The 16,732-nt window shown below is 42.2% G+C and overlaps 1 protein-coding gene across 6 annotated transcripts in view; it reads left to right on the top strand.

Moving 5' to 3' along the window:
- The window catches only part of VPS8 (VPS8 subunit of CORVET complex), a 150,579-nt gene that overhangs the window by 23,171 nt on the left and 110,676 nt on the right, over window positions 1–16,732 (top strand). For all 6 annotated transcript variants that reach the window (XM_053311939.1, XM_053311933.1, XM_053311934.1 and 3 more), the window contains exons 8-18: window positions 1,586–1,710; window positions 4,036–4,122; window positions 4,611–4,678; window positions 7,906–8,059; window positions 8,149–8,208; window positions 8,923–9,030; window positions 9,602–9,682; window positions 10,258–10,428; window positions 12,923–12,997; window positions 13,514–13,549; window positions 14,465–14,555. In XM_053311939.1, the coding sequence (XP_053167914.1) occupies window positions 1,586–1,710; window positions 4,036–4,122; window positions 4,611–4,678; window positions 7,906–8,059; window positions 8,149–8,208; window positions 8,923–9,030; window positions 9,602–9,682; window positions 10,258–10,428; window positions 12,923–12,997; window positions 13,514–13,549; window positions 14,465–14,555 (1,056 nt within the window). The remainder of the gene's footprint in view (window positions 1–1,585; window positions 1,711–4,035; window positions 4,123–4,610; window positions 4,679–7,905; window positions 8,060–8,148; window positions 8,209–8,922; window positions 9,031–9,601; window positions 9,683–10,257; window positions 10,429–12,922; window positions 12,998–13,513; window positions 13,550–14,464; window positions 14,556–16,732) is intronic.

The raw sequence follows: 16,732 nt of genomic DNA on the forward strand, positions 1-16,732 counted from the left end.
AGGGCCAGATGGCATCTATCCAAGAGTCTGCAAAGAACTCAAATGTCAAATTGCCGATCTCCTTGCTAAAATATATAACTTATACCTGTAATCAGGCTCTGTACTGGTGGACTGGAAAGTAGCAAATGTAACACCTTTTTTCAAAAAAGGATCCAGGGGAGATCCAGGAAATTACAGGCTAGTTAGCTTAACGTCCGTTCCAGGCAAATAGATGGAAAGCATCCTCGAGGATAAAATTGTAAAGCACATAGAAGAACAGGCCCTGCTGGGAAAGAACCAGCATTTCTTCTGCAAAGGTAAATCTTGCCTCACCAATCTTTTGGAGTTCTTTGAGAGTGTCAACAAGTGTGTGGATCAAGGTGATCCAGTTGACATAGTATACCTGAACTTCCAAAAAGCTTTTGACTAAGTTCCTCATCAAAGACTCCTGAGGAAACTTAGCAGTCATGGGATAAGGGGACAAGTCCATGTGTGGATTGCTAACTGGTTGAAAGACAGGAAACAGAGGGTAGGTATAAATGGAGAGTTTTCAGAATGGAGGGAACTAAGAAGTGGGGTCCCCCAGGGATCTGTACTGAGACCAGTGCTTTTTAATTTATTCGTAAATGATCTAGAAGTAGGCATAAGCAGCAAGGTGTCCAAATTTGCAAATGATACCAAACTCTTTTGGGTAGTGAAATCCAGAACGGATTGTGAGGAGCTCCAGAAGGATCTCTCCAAATTGGGGGAGTGGGCGACAAAGTGGCAAATGCGGTTCAGTGTTGGCAAGTGTAAAGTGATTCACTTTGGAGCTAAGAACCCCAACTTCAAGTATACGCTGATGGGATCTGAGCGGTCGGTGACTGACCAGGAGAAGGATCTTGGGGTCATGGTGGACTGCTCATTGAAAGTGTCGACTCAATGTGCGGCAGCTGTGAAAAAGGCCAATTGCATGCTAGGGATCATTAGGAAGGGGATTGTAAATAAAACTGCTAATACTATAATGCCCTTATACAAAACGATGGTGCAGCCACACCTGGAGTACTGCGTACAATTCTGGTCACCACATCTAAAAAAGGACATTGTAGAACTGGAAAAGGTGCAGAAGAGGGCAACCAAGATGATTAGGGGCCTAGAGCACCTTTCTTATGAGGCAAGGCTACAACACCTGGAGCTCCTTACTTTAGAAAAAAGACGACTGCGGGGAGACATAATAGAGGTCTATAAAATCATGCATGGTGTGGAGAAAGTGGATAGAGAGAAATGCTTCTCCCTCACCCCTAACACTAGAACCAGGGGTCATCCCATGAAATCAATTGCCAGGAAATCTAGGACCAACAAACGGAAGTACTTTTTCACATGGCCTTGCTCCTGATCCAGCAGGGCTGTTCTTATGTACTTATGAGGGAATTGTCAAGTGAAGGGAAGGGAGCATGTGAGCTCACATGGCACGTTCATGCTTTTCTAAATCATGATTTGGTGTATTGGGAATGTAATGTCTGAACTGAGCTGATAAAAGGTATATAGAATTACAATTGTATTTAGAGTTGAGGTACTAATGCCCATTGTTCACATGGAGTGTTAAGTAAACTTGCTTTTTGTTTAGATCCCAACCAGGCTCTTCGGCTTTGTTTGGGCAGTACTGCAGTTGGAGCACAATACGGGGCCATATCTGCTCTCAGTATCAACAATGATTGCTCAAGACTTCTCTGTGGTTTTGCAAAAGGACAGGTAATATTGATATACAGCCTGATCCTATGTATGCTTATTCAGAAATAAGACCCATTGTGTTCAGCAGAACTTATTTCCAGGTGCATAAGATTGCGTCCTTGATTTGGACATCTATGTGCAGTTTCTTGTTTTTGCTCAGATTCTGGCCTTTCCCCTTCTACTGTAGCTTATCAGCCCTTTTGTTATAGTGAGACTATAATAAGGCCAGTGAGCATAAATATGTGTTTGGCAGCACATGCACCCTGCAAAAAACTTTAGTGTAGCCTATGAGATCTTATTAGTATTCTAGGAATTTAGTGTTGATTAAAAAAACAAACAAAAAGGACTAGTCTAAATGTTCTGGAAGATAAAACAACCTGATCTGTCCTAAAAGCTCAGAAAGTAGAAGGCAAATGAGGAAAGCTCAAAATAAATTTTGTTTAAATAAATTTATATTCCACCTACCTATAAAAATCTCAGATATTATCTTTATTTAGCCAAGCTTATTGTTTTGTAAACTGGGTGTAAGCAGTCTTTGAACTCTTGATAATCCAAGCTGGGAAGAGACTTCTGTTCTTAAACTGACGGATAAGACATTGACCTGGATTAGACATCATGCTCCCTGATGGCACCAAACCATTTGTTCATGGTTGAAATTACCCAGAGGGCTCACAAACTCTCCTCCATCCTTCTCCTTCCACCTTGGACTGGTGTCATGATGTCTAAACTGAGGGATCGTGGCTTATCTAGCCAGAGTGCAAATAAACCAGGATCCTAGCTTAAGATCCTGGTTTATTTGCGAGCTTTAAAAACCACAGGTTCTGCTTGATAAGCAAGGTTATAGAGAAACATAAAACCTAATCTGATCAAATATACACTGGCTGACATGTTCCTCAGGTTAATGTGGGTGGTGCCGATCTACTCACTGCTGTGCCTAATGAAGCACCTGGACTCCAGAAGCTCTGCTTAGGTTGAAAATACATAACTTGACCATCAGCAATGTTTCCCCATAAGGGAGGAGAGCTGGTCTTGTGGTAGCAAGCATGAATTGTCTCCTTTGCTAAGCAGGGTCTGCCCTGGTTTGCATTTGAATGGGAAATGTGTGAGCACTATAAGATAGCCACTTGGGGAAGTGCATCTGAGGTTCCAAGTTCCCTCTTTGTCATCTCCAAGATAGGTCTGGAAAAATAAATCATGTATATATTTGATTCTTACCTATTTAAAAAAAGTTTCCAGCACACAGCCTTCCTTCTGCATGGCATGACAAAAAAGCAATACAAAGAAAAATACTCTCTCTCTCTCTCTCTCTCTCTCTCTCTCTCCCGCTCTCTTATAAGATGCGACCACTCTGGGAAGAGCATCTGCATGCTTGCAGAAGGTCCCATGTTCCCTCCCTGGCATCAAGATAGGGCTGGGAGAGACTCCTGCCTACAACCTTGGAAGAAGTCACTGCCAGTCTGTGTAGACAATACTGAGCTAGATGGACCAATGGTCTGACTCTGTATAAGGCAGCTTCCTGTGTTCCTATGTTTCCCTAGGAACTAATTCCAATCTAATTAGTGTTTTGGGATAGTGATGTGGACGGACCGGTTTGCAGGCCATTCTAAAGGCCTGCGAACTGGTTTGCTGGAGGAGGCAGTTCATGGTTCGTAGCCAGGGGGGTGGCTTTTAAGGGTGGTGAAGGGTACACTTACCCCCCCCACCCGCCGGCACTCCTTTTAAAAAAAGCATTAGGGGTGGCAGCGTACCTTCCTGCCGCCCCTTCCCCTGTTCCTCGGCAAAAGGCTTCAGAATGCACAATTGTGCATGTGCACGTCACCTGTGTGCATTGTGTGAGTGCATACATCAGACGTGTGCACGTGCAATCGCACATTCTGAAGCCTTTTGCCAAGGAATGGGGGAAGGGGCAGCAGGGAGGTATGCTGCAGCCTCAAATGCTTTTCAAAAAAAGGAGCACCGGAGGGGGTAAAGTGGTGGGAGGGGTAAGTGCACCCTCGCTCGCCCTTAAAGAGCCCCCCCCGCCCGGTTACGAACTGGAACGCCACGGTTCCATGCACACCACTACTTCAGGAGAGTGGTTTGCTACTTTATGTATTTGTGCTCTTGTGCAAGATTGCCAATGCTTCGTTAGGAGCTCACACCAATATGGATGGACTGGCACTGCCTGCATTAGACTGTGGAATATGGGTCACTGTTTTGGGTGCCTGGGAAAGTCATAAGAAAAGGGAAGCCTATTAATTCAGTAACACTTGGTTGCACAGGTCGGTGGTTTGGCAAAATCTCTCATACTTTGTTCTTAGTAACAAGATCTTGTATTGAAGAAAACTAATGGTATTTTACATGCAGATTACAATGTGGGATTTGGCCAGTGGAAAGCTTTTGAGATCAATAATAGATGCTCATCCTCCAGGAACAGCGATTTTACACATTAAGGTAACAAATGTTCATTTGTTCTGCTTAGTGAGCTGTGATTGCTGCACTTAAAGGCCTCTAACTTTTGTTACCAGAAAATCCAATCATCTTGGGTCTTGCATTAGGTCTTTTTGATGAGAATGAACTCTGCATATGTATAAAGCTGCTTCTTTTTTCTGACCACAGCATTTGAATTGTATCACATCTGACTTTTTTTCTTTTTGCCAGAGTTTGGATATAATATGTGGAAGTGGAGAAGGAAGGGAATTAGGTGAGAAAATGGGTGGAAAGACTAATAGATATTAGGAGTAGCCAAAGAATGTTGTAAAATATGGGAATAGTGGGGAATATTGAGCAGATTCAGAATAATATGGTTTTGAAAAACAGGGCTGGCGTTGGATAAGTTTGGGGGACATTAAAGGCAGTTGGAGAAGCGAAATACACATTTCTGCAATGATTTTTTGCAGTTGTGAAAACTTGGGGAGTAAAAATATTAATGTTCTGTTCAGTTTACAGATGACCCAACTCTAGCAATTTGCAACGACAGTGGAGGTTCAGTATTTGAACTGTCATTCAAGTAAGAATATCTGTGTTTATTAGAGGAATATAATGTCAAGAATTAAATCCTTGGAATTAAGATTTTTCCAAAGACATGAGGTGCAGTAAATCAACAACAACAAATATTTATATACTGCTTTTCAACAAAAGTTTGCAAAGTGGTCTACATAGAGAGAGAAATAAATAAATAAGATGTATTCCTGTCCCTGAAGGGCTCACAATCTAAAAATAAACATAAGATAGTTGCCAGCAACAGTCCCTGGAGATACTGTGCAGGAAGTGGATAGGGCCAGTTACTCTCCCCCTGCTAATTAGAGAACCACCACATTAAAAAGCTGCCTCTTTGCCCAGTTAGCAGGGACAAAGAGCAAGTTATGTAATCAAACAGCATGTTATGTAATAAATAAATAAATGTAATTATAATAAATAAATCATAAATGTTCAAGATTAAGGCTGAGTGAAAAAGACAAGCAAATTACTTCAGGGCTGGGATATTTTACTTCTGAGAATCCCTTTTTCATTCCTGATCCATTCCAGAGACTTGGAGCCACTTCATATTTTACACAATTACCACACAGAAGCTATTATGTGTACCTGTACTAGGAAGATAGGGTTTTTCTTTCAGGTTTCTGACATGTAAGCACAATGCTTTACATATATCTAAGACTGCCACATTTTAAGACCTACATGCAAGCTATATACTATATAGACATGCCTTTTATTTATGGACTAGTATTTTTAAGCCTGTTTAAATAACGGGCTCTAGTGTGGGGGGGTTGCTAGTTTTCTATTCTATCAGCGCAAAAGTATAGTTTTACCATATAGACATACCAATAACCCCACACAGCGACCATAAAAAAACATGGCCTGGGTCAGCTTTCAATTGTTGCCGAATCAGGCTGTGTCGCTCTAGTCCCAGAGTTTTAAAGAGTTAGTGACGCTCTCTATGGTGAAACTCCTCTATGTTTTACATTGGGAATTAGGGTGGGAAACAGTTTAGAAATGCTAATAAGGATGCAATGGTGAGTGAAAGAGACTCTCGACTTTTTCTCTATGGGCATCCCGCTAACATCCTCCCTTTTCACCTCCCAGGATCTATCAGGAGGGATAGATCTCCCAGGATCTATCGGGATCTAGGGGGAGATGTCCAGACTCATCATCCTGAGGGAATGACATCAGTTCCCCCCCCCAGAGTAAAAAAAAAGTCTAGAGCAACACTTCCAGTCTCATAGCGGAGGCATTTCCCCCCTTTAACTCCCAATGCAAATGAAAAGGGGAGTCTCACCATAGAGGGGCCGAGCGACGCCATCCCTCCCCATGTCCATAGATTCACCCAGCCCAGCCGCTAGCCGTTTCTACCGGAAGTGGCCGTGCGTCACCCACCCGTCATTCCGGGGCTCCTGCCGCCGGCACAGACTCCATTTCCCATGGTGCCGCGAGCCTCCGCTTCTGGCTCCCCACTCCCGTTCCGCGACGGAAGCCGAGAGGTGTGGCTCCTCCTGCTCGCTCCACTTCAACCCCGGGTAGAGCTGGGCTGGGCGGGGCGCCCAGCCGGGCTGGTGGCGGCAAGAAGAAAATGGCGGCGCTGCTGCTGTCCCTCGCCGCCGCCGCCTCTCCTATCCCTGCGGCCGGGCTGGACCCGCCGCTGCCGCCTCTGCCCTCCCCGGTCCCCGCTTCTCCTCCACCCGGACGGGAGCCAACATGGCTGCCTGGTGCCTGTGGCCGTATCTCCCTCGGATGTTCTGGGCATGCGCTCCGCGCATGCCCAGAACAGCCAAAGGAGACATGGGCGCAGAGACACGGGCGCACACCCAAGGCTTTTATTATAGAGGATTAGGTAACAAATGATGTAGCTCTTAGTTGGATTCCTTGACCTCAATTCCCTGTGTGATCACTACTTTAATATCATTGAAGCATCATACATTCCCTTCTAGATTTTGCTGTTTGATTCTGTGCAGCTAGATGCCTTATCTGGCAAAGCCTACTATAGTTGAAGGTGAGGAGCAAGGTAAATTTGTGTAGGTTTTAAATATATTGTATCCCCAAAGAATGGATCAATAACACTTAAAACAACTCAGTAAAATGAGTGAAATAAATAATTTTAAAGTCAATAATTCTCTGTAGTTGACTTAGCTTGCTAAGTGATCTTGGGAGACCGTGAAGAGTAGCTACAAAAGATAAAATGCTGAATGCTCTGCTAGCTGGTGTCATTGGTGCTGGCTCTGCAAACTTATTATTATTTGTTTAATGTATATACCGCCTGACTCCAAAGGCTCTAGGCGGTTCACAAAGCTGAATACAATAAAAACAAAATAAAACAAACAGTTAAAACAACAATTCAGAACATTCAAAGATTACTAAAAGCCAGGCTAAAAAAAAGTCTCTTAGGGGCCCTTTTAAAGGCTGATAAAGATATTAAACCACGAATGTCTATAGGGAGTGCATTCTGCAGTCCAGGAGTGACTACAGAGGAGGCCCACTCTTAAGTTGCCATCAGACAAGCTGGCTGCATCTGGAGACAGACCTCTCGATAACCTTAATGTGCAGTGGGAATCATGCAGAAGAAGCTGCTTTCCCAGTCCTAAGCTGGTCTTAAGCTGTTTAGGGTTTTAAAGATAATTACCAGCACCTTGTATTTTGCCCAGAAACCTATTGGCAGCCAATGCAGTTGTTTTAAAACAGGCATAATATGGTTTCTCTGAGAAACCTGAGACCAATCCAACTTCTGCATTTTGGACCAACTTGAGTTTCCAAACAACATCAAAGGCAGTCCCACATAAAGTGCATTGCAGTAGTCAAGCCTATAGGTTACCAGAGAGTGCACCACAGTTCTGAGATCATTATCTTCAAGGAATGGTCACAGTTGTCGTATCAACCAAAGTTGATAGAAAACACTCCTGGCCAGAGACTCCACCTGAGAAACCAGAGTGAGGCCTGAGTCCAGAAGCACTCCCAAGCTACATGCCTGTTCCTTTGGGGTAATGCAGCCGCATCCAGAACAGGAAGATCTATCACATCCCTCAAAGTATGAAACACCCCCCTGCCCCGCTTACCATCATAAGTACCTTCATCTTATTTGGATTGCTATTCTTAATGAGTTCTAAGAATGGCATGCAACACATTTAAAGACATAAGGTGTCTCTGTGTGTGTGTGTATGTGTGTATTCAATTTTCTATACACATAAGTGTTGCAATTTCAGTAGTAAATTGCCAGCTGTTTGTTTATGCTGTGTGCTTTTCTCTTAGGCGAGTCATGGGTGTGAGAACATGTGAGTCGCGCTGCTTGTTCAGTGGTTCCAAGGGCGAAGTTTGCTGCATTGAGCCTTTACATGCAAAGACTGAACTAAGGGACCATCCCATTACTCAGTACTCTCTCCTGGCAATGGCTTCCTTAACAAAGGTGATTTGCCTTTTATGTGGGCATCTTGTTTTAAAATACCAAAAAAATATTGTGGAACATATGAGTAAATGACATTTACCCCTCTGCAGATTCTTGTCATTGGCCTGAAACCATCTTTGAAAGTGTGGATGACTTTTCCATATGGTCGTGTGAGTAATTTGACAAACTTTCCCTTTTAGTTCAAAGCACTGCGACAATGAATGCAAAATAGCTAGAAAAAAATTGGCTTGGAAGTATAGTGCAGCCTTGCAGAGTCCTGTGGGATCTTTGTGAGACACCCACTATACGATGATGGGATTGTCATACATGACAATGGTGAGAACTGGAAGTTCAGGACTGATGAGCCCCCCAAATTACAAGGCTACCGATTCAGGCTAGACAGGATAAATGTCCTAAAGGCAAGAGCTGTTCTGCTTTGGAACAGCCTGAATTGTGCAGAGTGGGTGGGCTGCCTCAGTGCTCAGTCTCATCTTGGGACATGAACGAAACACTAGTGAAAGCGTTTACTAGAGGTTTTCAGAGGCTGGATGGCCATTGCCAAGAATGCTGTAGCAGTTTCCTGCACTAACTCTAAAATTCTATGGTTGAATCCACGGACCTTTCTGAAAAGTCAGTGTATTCTAAATTACACAACCCCTCTGGTGTGCCTGAAGCATGTTCATTTCTGTTATGCTGCTTCTGGCACACTGTAATATGGGAGGTATTGTTTGATGAGTAGCAGGGTTAGTTTTGGTGTATCTGAAGGCTCATGACTTTCAGCCAGAATCTAAATACTATTTTCTTTTTCTGCACCAAGTACCATTCTGCACCCTACCCCCCCCCCACAAACCTTTCCTAAACATTTTGTATTTTCTTTTTTCTAGATGGACCCATCCAGTGTTCCATTGCTGGCATGGCATTTTGTTGCTGTGCAGACATCTGTGAATCCTGTACTTGCCTTCTGTCGAGGAGATGTTGTACATTTCCTTCTAGTAAGGTTCATTTATCTTTCAACTCAGAAAGTTTCCACTCAGAAAGTTTCCATTCAGTATGAATAGTAAGAATATACTAGTATATTCTTACTAGTATGACTAGTAAGAATATACAGCTGTACATGAGTTAGTTGAAGTAAAAGGACTTCATTGTTGTAAACCGCCCAGAGACATAAGTTTTGAGCGGTATAAAAATATGTTAAATAAATTTGTTATTACAAACCACAGCACAGGCTGGCTGTAATATTTCTGTTAATAAGACTCTGAATGATTGCCTTTTTTGGATGATCCATGGTTTCATCTGCCTTAACTCCCAACTTACATCTCCATGTTTGATTTTTCTTTCCAGTATTTAATATTTTATTTATATAATGAATTTATATACCACTTGCTGTTTGGAGCAGCTTACTTTTTAATTTAATGCTATTAGTACAGGCACCACTGACAGCATTAGTGTTGTTAAACTATGCAAAAAAAGTTTTAATAAATTATGAAATTGACATGCCCCACCAGAGTATTTTTGTCTGCAAAGCACACAGTAATACAGAAAATGATTTTATTCTGTAAACAGGTTAAGAGAGACGACTCTGGAGCAATACATGTTACAAAACAGAAGCAACTCCACCTGCATTATGACCTCATCAATTTTACTGTAAGTAATGTTATGCCTTATGTTTGAGTAGGAAATGATAATAGCTTGTAGTTAAAACATCAGCCTTCCTCATATTTAATAGAACTTGTAAAGTTCTATAAAAACTATTGTAAATAGAAACAATAGTTTCCTTTCTTATCGCTTTTGATATATTTGCCACCTACATATTAGATCCTGTGCACTCATTCCATTTGATCCCAATGAGATTTTAATTTCTTCTGATTTATTTAATTTTTTTTAGAAGTGGAAAATTCACTAAAACACTTTGTTTGGAAGGTTTTAGAAGGTTTGTTTGATTTGCTGTAATATTTTATGCTAATTAACTCCTGTTAACTGAGTGAAGAGACGCTTTTCAGTGGTGGCTCTCATATATTTAGCAGAGGGAGAGCATCTGTCTCTATTCATCTAGTATAGTGTTCCTGCAAGTGGCTGTTTTGGGTGTCTCTCTTGTGTTTCCTTTTAGGTTGCCATTACTTGTGGGATATGCAGATATTATTCTTAATATCACCTGGGTTTTGTGCATTCAGTTAATGCATTCATTAATTGCTGGTGCTTGTCATTTGCTTGGTTTCTAGTGGATAAACTCTCGCACAGTTGTACTTCTGGACAGTGTGGAAAAGCTGCATGTGATAGATCGTCAGACGCAGGAAGAACTTGAAACTGTGGAGATTTCAGAGGTTCAGTTAGTTTACAACAGCAGCCACTTCAAATCACTGGCAACAGGAGGCAATGTCAGCCAAGCACTGGTATTACCACACAAGTCATGTACTTGAATATATTGCTTTGGGTGGTACTTGCTGTCTAATCTGGTGTACTTTGAAACAAAATAACCTCTAAATAACATCTCTAGAACTATTGGCTGACATCCTGACTAAATTACTCAGTGAAAGTTCCAGTGAAATTAATACGACAAGTTTAGTCATGACCAGTTTGTCCTATTAACTTCCTTGGGACTTCTGTTGAGTAATATAGTCAGGATGTCAGCCATTATGTATACTGTTCTGTCTTGTACAGCAACTTTTTATAGTCCTGCATGATACGGCTACTTGAAATAAGATCTAGCATGTAGTGCAATATGGCTTAGATACTGCCATGTCATAGCACTTCTACTCTACTATCTATATCTTTCTTTAAATTATACCTTGTCTGTATTTACTTTGGAATTATAAAGCTGACTTGGCTGGTGGACAGAATACATCTGATAAAGCCGGGGTATCCCAAGTATCACAGGGTTGTAGAATCATTCAGAAAATAGAGGGAAGCCTTTTATGGTAATTATCAATGTACTGAGTGTGGATTTGCATAGACGTACTAAGTTCTGGTTCATTTTTAGAACCACTGGAGACGTCTGTTGAAAAATTGTGGCCACAACATGGAATGCAACAGCAAATATGACTATTGGGGCAGCCTTGAAAGCCACTCTCCAACCAGGGTGCTGTCCAAATTTACCAAATGAGTGAGAAAGGAGCAGAAACTCTGGTTTCTGTTCAAATGTCTGTGGTGTGAACTAGAAAGCTGAAATATAGCCAGCCTGTTCAATAATATTAGCTGCCTAATTAATCCCATCCACAGGGATGTAGTGGAGCCGGGACAGTGGAGACGGCGACCTGCTACTTCTCCCACTGGTGGAATACTGCCTGGTTGCACCCCCAACCTGCATCGAACCCTCCCGTGCTCTTATTTGCGGCCAGTAACTTCCCCATGCTGTTTCTGCCACTGCCCGGTGTGTGGTGCCTCACCTGCCCCTGCCCCTGCCCCGGGGCTCAGATGGCCTCCACGCATGTGCGAAATCTGCACATGTGCAGAGGCTATCTGAGCCCAGGGGGCAGGGCAGCAGGCTGGGTGAGGCGCCCCATGCCAGGTGGTAGCAACAGCGTATGGGGAAAGCCACTGGCCTCAAATAAGGGTGCAGAAGTGCTGTGCGGAGTGTGTGTGTGTGTGGGGGGGGTACAACCTGGCAGGGTCCTGCCAGACCGACTGGGTGAGCCATGCTGCTCTGCTGCCCACTGGGGAAGCGACAAGAAAGAAGCTCCCTTGTGTCTCTTCTTTAGGAGGAGCAAAAAATGTGTGTCCATTTTCCCCCCCTTCATGGAGAGATTTGCATTCCTCTTTACGTGGTCTTCATTCTCTCCCCCCACCCCACCCCCGCACCCCTAGTCACCCTTTGGAGTTCTCTTTTTCCTGTTTGTGCTGAAACCTTGTCATCAACCAGATGAAATACTCTGCTCCATCTCTCCTGAGCAAATTCCTAGTGCAGAATGTAGGTAAATCTGCATTTGGCAAGTTATTTAATAATATGTTTGCACAAGAACACGCTCTGAACATCTTGAAAAGTTCTCACTTGGGAGGTTTGCTTGAGTGAGATTGAACTCCAGAGATTGAGAAAAGTTCTCATTTTGTAAGCGAGAAAAATTGACAAAGGGAAAGAGAACTGTCTACATTTAGGTGTCCCTCTTAGATTCTAAGCAAGACTCCATTCAGTATTCTGGTATACATACCCCTAGGGTATACAGTGGTATAGCATCTGCATCCTTGCATGCAGTAGGTCAAAGATTCAGTCCCTGGCATCTCCAAGTAGGGTTGGGAAATGCAGCTCCTACCTGAAACCTTGGAGTACTGCTGCCAGTCAGTGTAGACCAGGGCCTTCTGCTGATGCTGGACTACAGCTCCCATTCCTGATTATTGGCCACCATGGGCACATGTACTATGGGTGTCCACCCGATTGTATAGTGCTATGTTATCACCATCTCTTTCTCTCAGAATATTAATGATTGGTGATGCTAATATAGTCCAGTATACTTTGGACAGGCTTCTTTTGTAAGGGTTTTTCCACAGCTTGCATGTTTGCACAATGAAACTGCATTTAAAATACAAATAATATAAAGCGGTGATTTGCTTGATGTGTTTTGCATTGGGGGTGGTGCTTCTGGGGTGGGCGTGACTGGGTGGGCTGGCATGGTGAGTGCCTACACTTCTGAGTTTGTGACTACACCACTGCCCATTCCCTCACTGAAATTGTTTCACTGGACTAATATTTTCCTAGCAACAAAAGTGAATGTTAAAGGACTGAATGTCCTGCTTTGCTTTGTGAATAATTTAATAAGTGACAGGGAGATGATAAGCTGCTGGACTGTCTGGCTTCATTTATATTTTTTTTCATTGTCCAGTCTTCTTCATACAAGTTTTCTTACTAATGATGCTGTACTCCTACACTGAATAAAAATACTTCGTTTTTTATAGGCCCTAGTGGGAGAGAAAGCCTGCTACCAGTCAATTAGCAACTGTGGTGGTCAAATATTTTATTTAGGTACAAAGGTAAGTCTGGCCAGTTTTTCTTTTGTTGCTGATGTTGTTTCATTAGGGCTGTGGATTGATTCATAATTTGCCTCTAGATGTGCATGTTATGAAAACCTCAAATAAGTGTCTTTTTAGATATTGACAGGAATGTGAGAATTTACAATTTAATATAACAGAAGTTAACACTTGTTCAAAAGGCTATCTTTCAATACTTGATTTTTTCATTTCCAGTTAAAGTAACATGCTTCACCAAAGTAGCTTTAAAAAACCATACCCCTGTACCTTTAACTTTGAGACCCACAGTTTAATATTGGCCCCTACTGATTAGTTATGAAAAGAATGATCTGTGCAACGTCTGCTAAAAAGGTTTTCAAACTGAATTGTATTTGTAATCGCTGCAGAAAAGCATGTTGCTTCATCACTTGTATTAAATCTTGTCACATTATCCTCTTTGTGCTATCTGTGATATTATAGAAATCCATAATTATTCCTTATACTTAAACAACTGTATTACCCTTTTGCTGCTTCTTTCAGTCTGTTCATGTGATGACACTGAGGAGCTGGAGAGAGGTAAGTGAGGAGAGAAGGCACTTGTTTATTAAAATGTTTAATGTTATGATTTGATGAAAGGATGAATGGAGCAGCAAAACTAAAGCTACAGATTGTCAGAAAACATCCATGTCCTAACTCTTGTGTAGAACCTTTTCATCAACACTAGAGAATTCTTACCTAAAGGAAGGCTTTGTTGTCTCCACTTCATTTAATAGCTTTTAGATTCATGATGTGTTGTAGCATCATGTCCACATCCAGCTATAAAGATGGCCGCATTGGTAATGAAGGAAACTTGCCCAAAGTGAAATCATTCTTAATAGGGGAGCCTTCTGCCAGTGAGATAATCTATGATATTGATTGACTAATTTTATTCTAGAACGGCAGTTTGATGCCAAATAATATGGACCTGCTTGTTTATTATTTCTGTTCTATATATCTTGGATTTTACCTTGTATTGTTTCAACCTGGTTTTAATGTGCATTTTTGTATTGCTTAAAATGTGTTGTAAAAGTCTTAAAGGTCAATCTTGGTTGAAAGTCAGGATAGAAATGTATTTTAATAAATCTTGGCAATACTGTTATACAAGTCATAATGTAGCAACTATGTGACAACTGTAAGTGGGATTGCATTGCTGTTGTCTGGAGTAATAATCAAAGGATAATTTTTTGATTCTGTAATTTGGATCCTTCTGCAAGTTGCCTGTTCATAAAATTGATTAATGGAGCTGCTTGAGTTATCTAAGTGTGGCTTTCTAAAAGGACATTCTTTTTTTAAAAAGAAGGTTTTTGATCAAACGCTCTTGACCTTTTTAAGCTGCAAGCAAAATGTTAAATCCTTGATTGGAGCTGATTGCTATACTAATTGAATGACATTTGTCCTTAAGTCTGTCATGATCTATAATAACTACTGTTCTGCTCATTTTCCTGATTTTAGAGAATAGATCACCTCTTGAAACAAGAATGTCTTAATGAAGCACTGGCGCTTGCTTGGTCCTTTCATGAAGGGAAAGCCAAGGCTGTTGTAGGTAAGCTTATTATCTAGACCAGGGGTTCTCAACGTTGGGTCCCCAGATGTTATTGGACTTCAACTCCCATAATCCCCAGCCCCAGTGGCCTTTGGTTGGGGATTATGGGAGTTGAGGTCCAAAAACATCTGGAGACCCAACGTTGAGAATCCCTGATCTAGACCAGCATTTCTCAAGCTTTTTCATCCTGAGGCACACACACTTTAAAAGAATAGAGGCCCACCAGCACACTTTTTTTGTTTGTAGTGGCAAAGCCACATTTTTTTTTAAATTTATTGTTGCTTTCTCCCTCTTTATTCTTACATACTGTTTATTCTTATCTATAAGCATTCCTCACATTCCTCCTGGAGCTTACGGACCTCATAGTGCATTGGGAAGGATACTTTCTTCCTGATGCAGAGGGGAGTGAGTCAGCTTCAAAAGCAGAGAGTTTAATGTGAGCTGATTCAAAGTCCTACAGAACACTAGTGTGCCATGGTACTCTGGTTTGGAAATGTTGGTCTTCTAGACAATATACTGTCTAGATAAATCATCATGTAGCTCCAACTTTATTAATTTGGTGAAAGTGAATTTTGAGGGGAAAATAAAATTGTCACAATATGAATTAAGAATAGAGAATATTGCAAAATAAGTAGATGTGGCACTAGCTTATGTTTGCAGAATGTATTTTTAGTACTTCTAAGAACATAAGAAAAGCCCTACTGGGCTGGATCAATCCAAGGGCCCAGCATCCTGTGCTCAACAGTGGCCTGCCTGATGGTTCTGGAAAGCCCACAATCAGGCATGAGGACAAGAGCTCCGCTCTCTCTGTCAGATGGTGTTCATAGTTATTTCGCCTGTAGACATGGGTGTCTGAGTTCTCTGTCATAGCTAATAGTCCTATTCTTTGTGAATTTGCTTAATCCCCTTTTGAAGTAATATAACCCAGTGCTCATTTCCATGTTTTGGCAAAATGGTGTGAAGCCACCCTTAGTACTTAAAGAGGAGTGTTGAATTGTGCGTGCGTACACACACACACACACACACACACACACACACACACACACACACAGAGAAAGGGGCCATCACACAGGACACATGATGTTGTGCGAACAGCCTGTATTAATCTTGGAAAAATCTGCAGCAGACAGTGTGGGAGAGTCATTGTGTACCCACACTTATCTGAAATCTAAATTTGAAATGAAAAATGTATGTGGCATTCCACTTCTTGAGCCTTGCCTATGCAATTAGGAATAACACACAAATGTTTGGGATAGGCAACTCTAGCTCCCAGCTTGTTGTGGCTGGGGATAATTGGGGTTGTAATTCAGCAGCATCTGGAGAGCCAAAGTTGCCTATCCCGATCTGGATCGTGATCCATTGAACTCCATTAGTAATCGGTTCTGCTCCTGTGGAGTATCACAGCTCCTCATGGTGCTTCCGCCCTGCCTCACCTGACCACATGACTATATTTAAGTCAGGAGGAACGTCACTCCCACAGTTCCTTTTCGACCGCTGTAGCGATCAGTTCCTCCGTTGCTGAGGCTTCTCAGCTAGGTTTTCTCTCAGTGTGTGAGTTCTTTATTAAACTGCATTTATTGGGCTTATTTCCCCAGTTAACAATCTCTGGAACGGCTTTTGACCTTGAGTATGGATAAAACCCTAAGAAGATGGGGGCAAAGACCTTCAAACACTGTTCTAAATATAAGGTGAAGCTGTCTTCACAGCATGGGCATGGTTTATGTTTGATTTGTCTTGGAGAAGGACATAATACCTCAGCATCTAAAATCTGCATGTAAAATCTCAAAACAAACATGGCGCTACAGGGAACTGAGACTACAGGCCACCTTATACGATGATATTTTGAGCCCAGCGACAACTTGGACATAGAAAGACGGGGCAGGCCTTTTGGAGAAGTCCTCTGGCCCAAGGACTGCACAATTGCAGCCTTAAATTCTTGGTGCCTACTTTCAAATCTCCAAAACCTCCAAAGAAACTGAAGGATTGGCTACCTTCGGATTAGGCGCCTATGCCAGCAAAAACAAAGATAACTTCCTTGGTGCTGGAGAAAACACCGTCTCCTTCGGGACTCAAAGATGTGATCATAACGTCAGTGTTGACGCCTAGATCCATGGAGGGCACGAGGCCGTCGACACCCTCTGTTTGTCCATCAATGCTGGATCCTCTGTCGATGCTGA

The sequence above is a fragment of the Hemicordylus capensis genome, chromosome 3, assembly GCF_027244095.1.
Source record: "Hemicordylus capensis ecotype Gifberg chromosome 3, rHemCap1.1.pri, whole genome shotgun sequence".
Lineage (NCBI taxonomy): Eukaryota > Metazoa > Chordata > Lepidosauria > Squamata > Cordylidae > Hemicordylus > Hemicordylus capensis.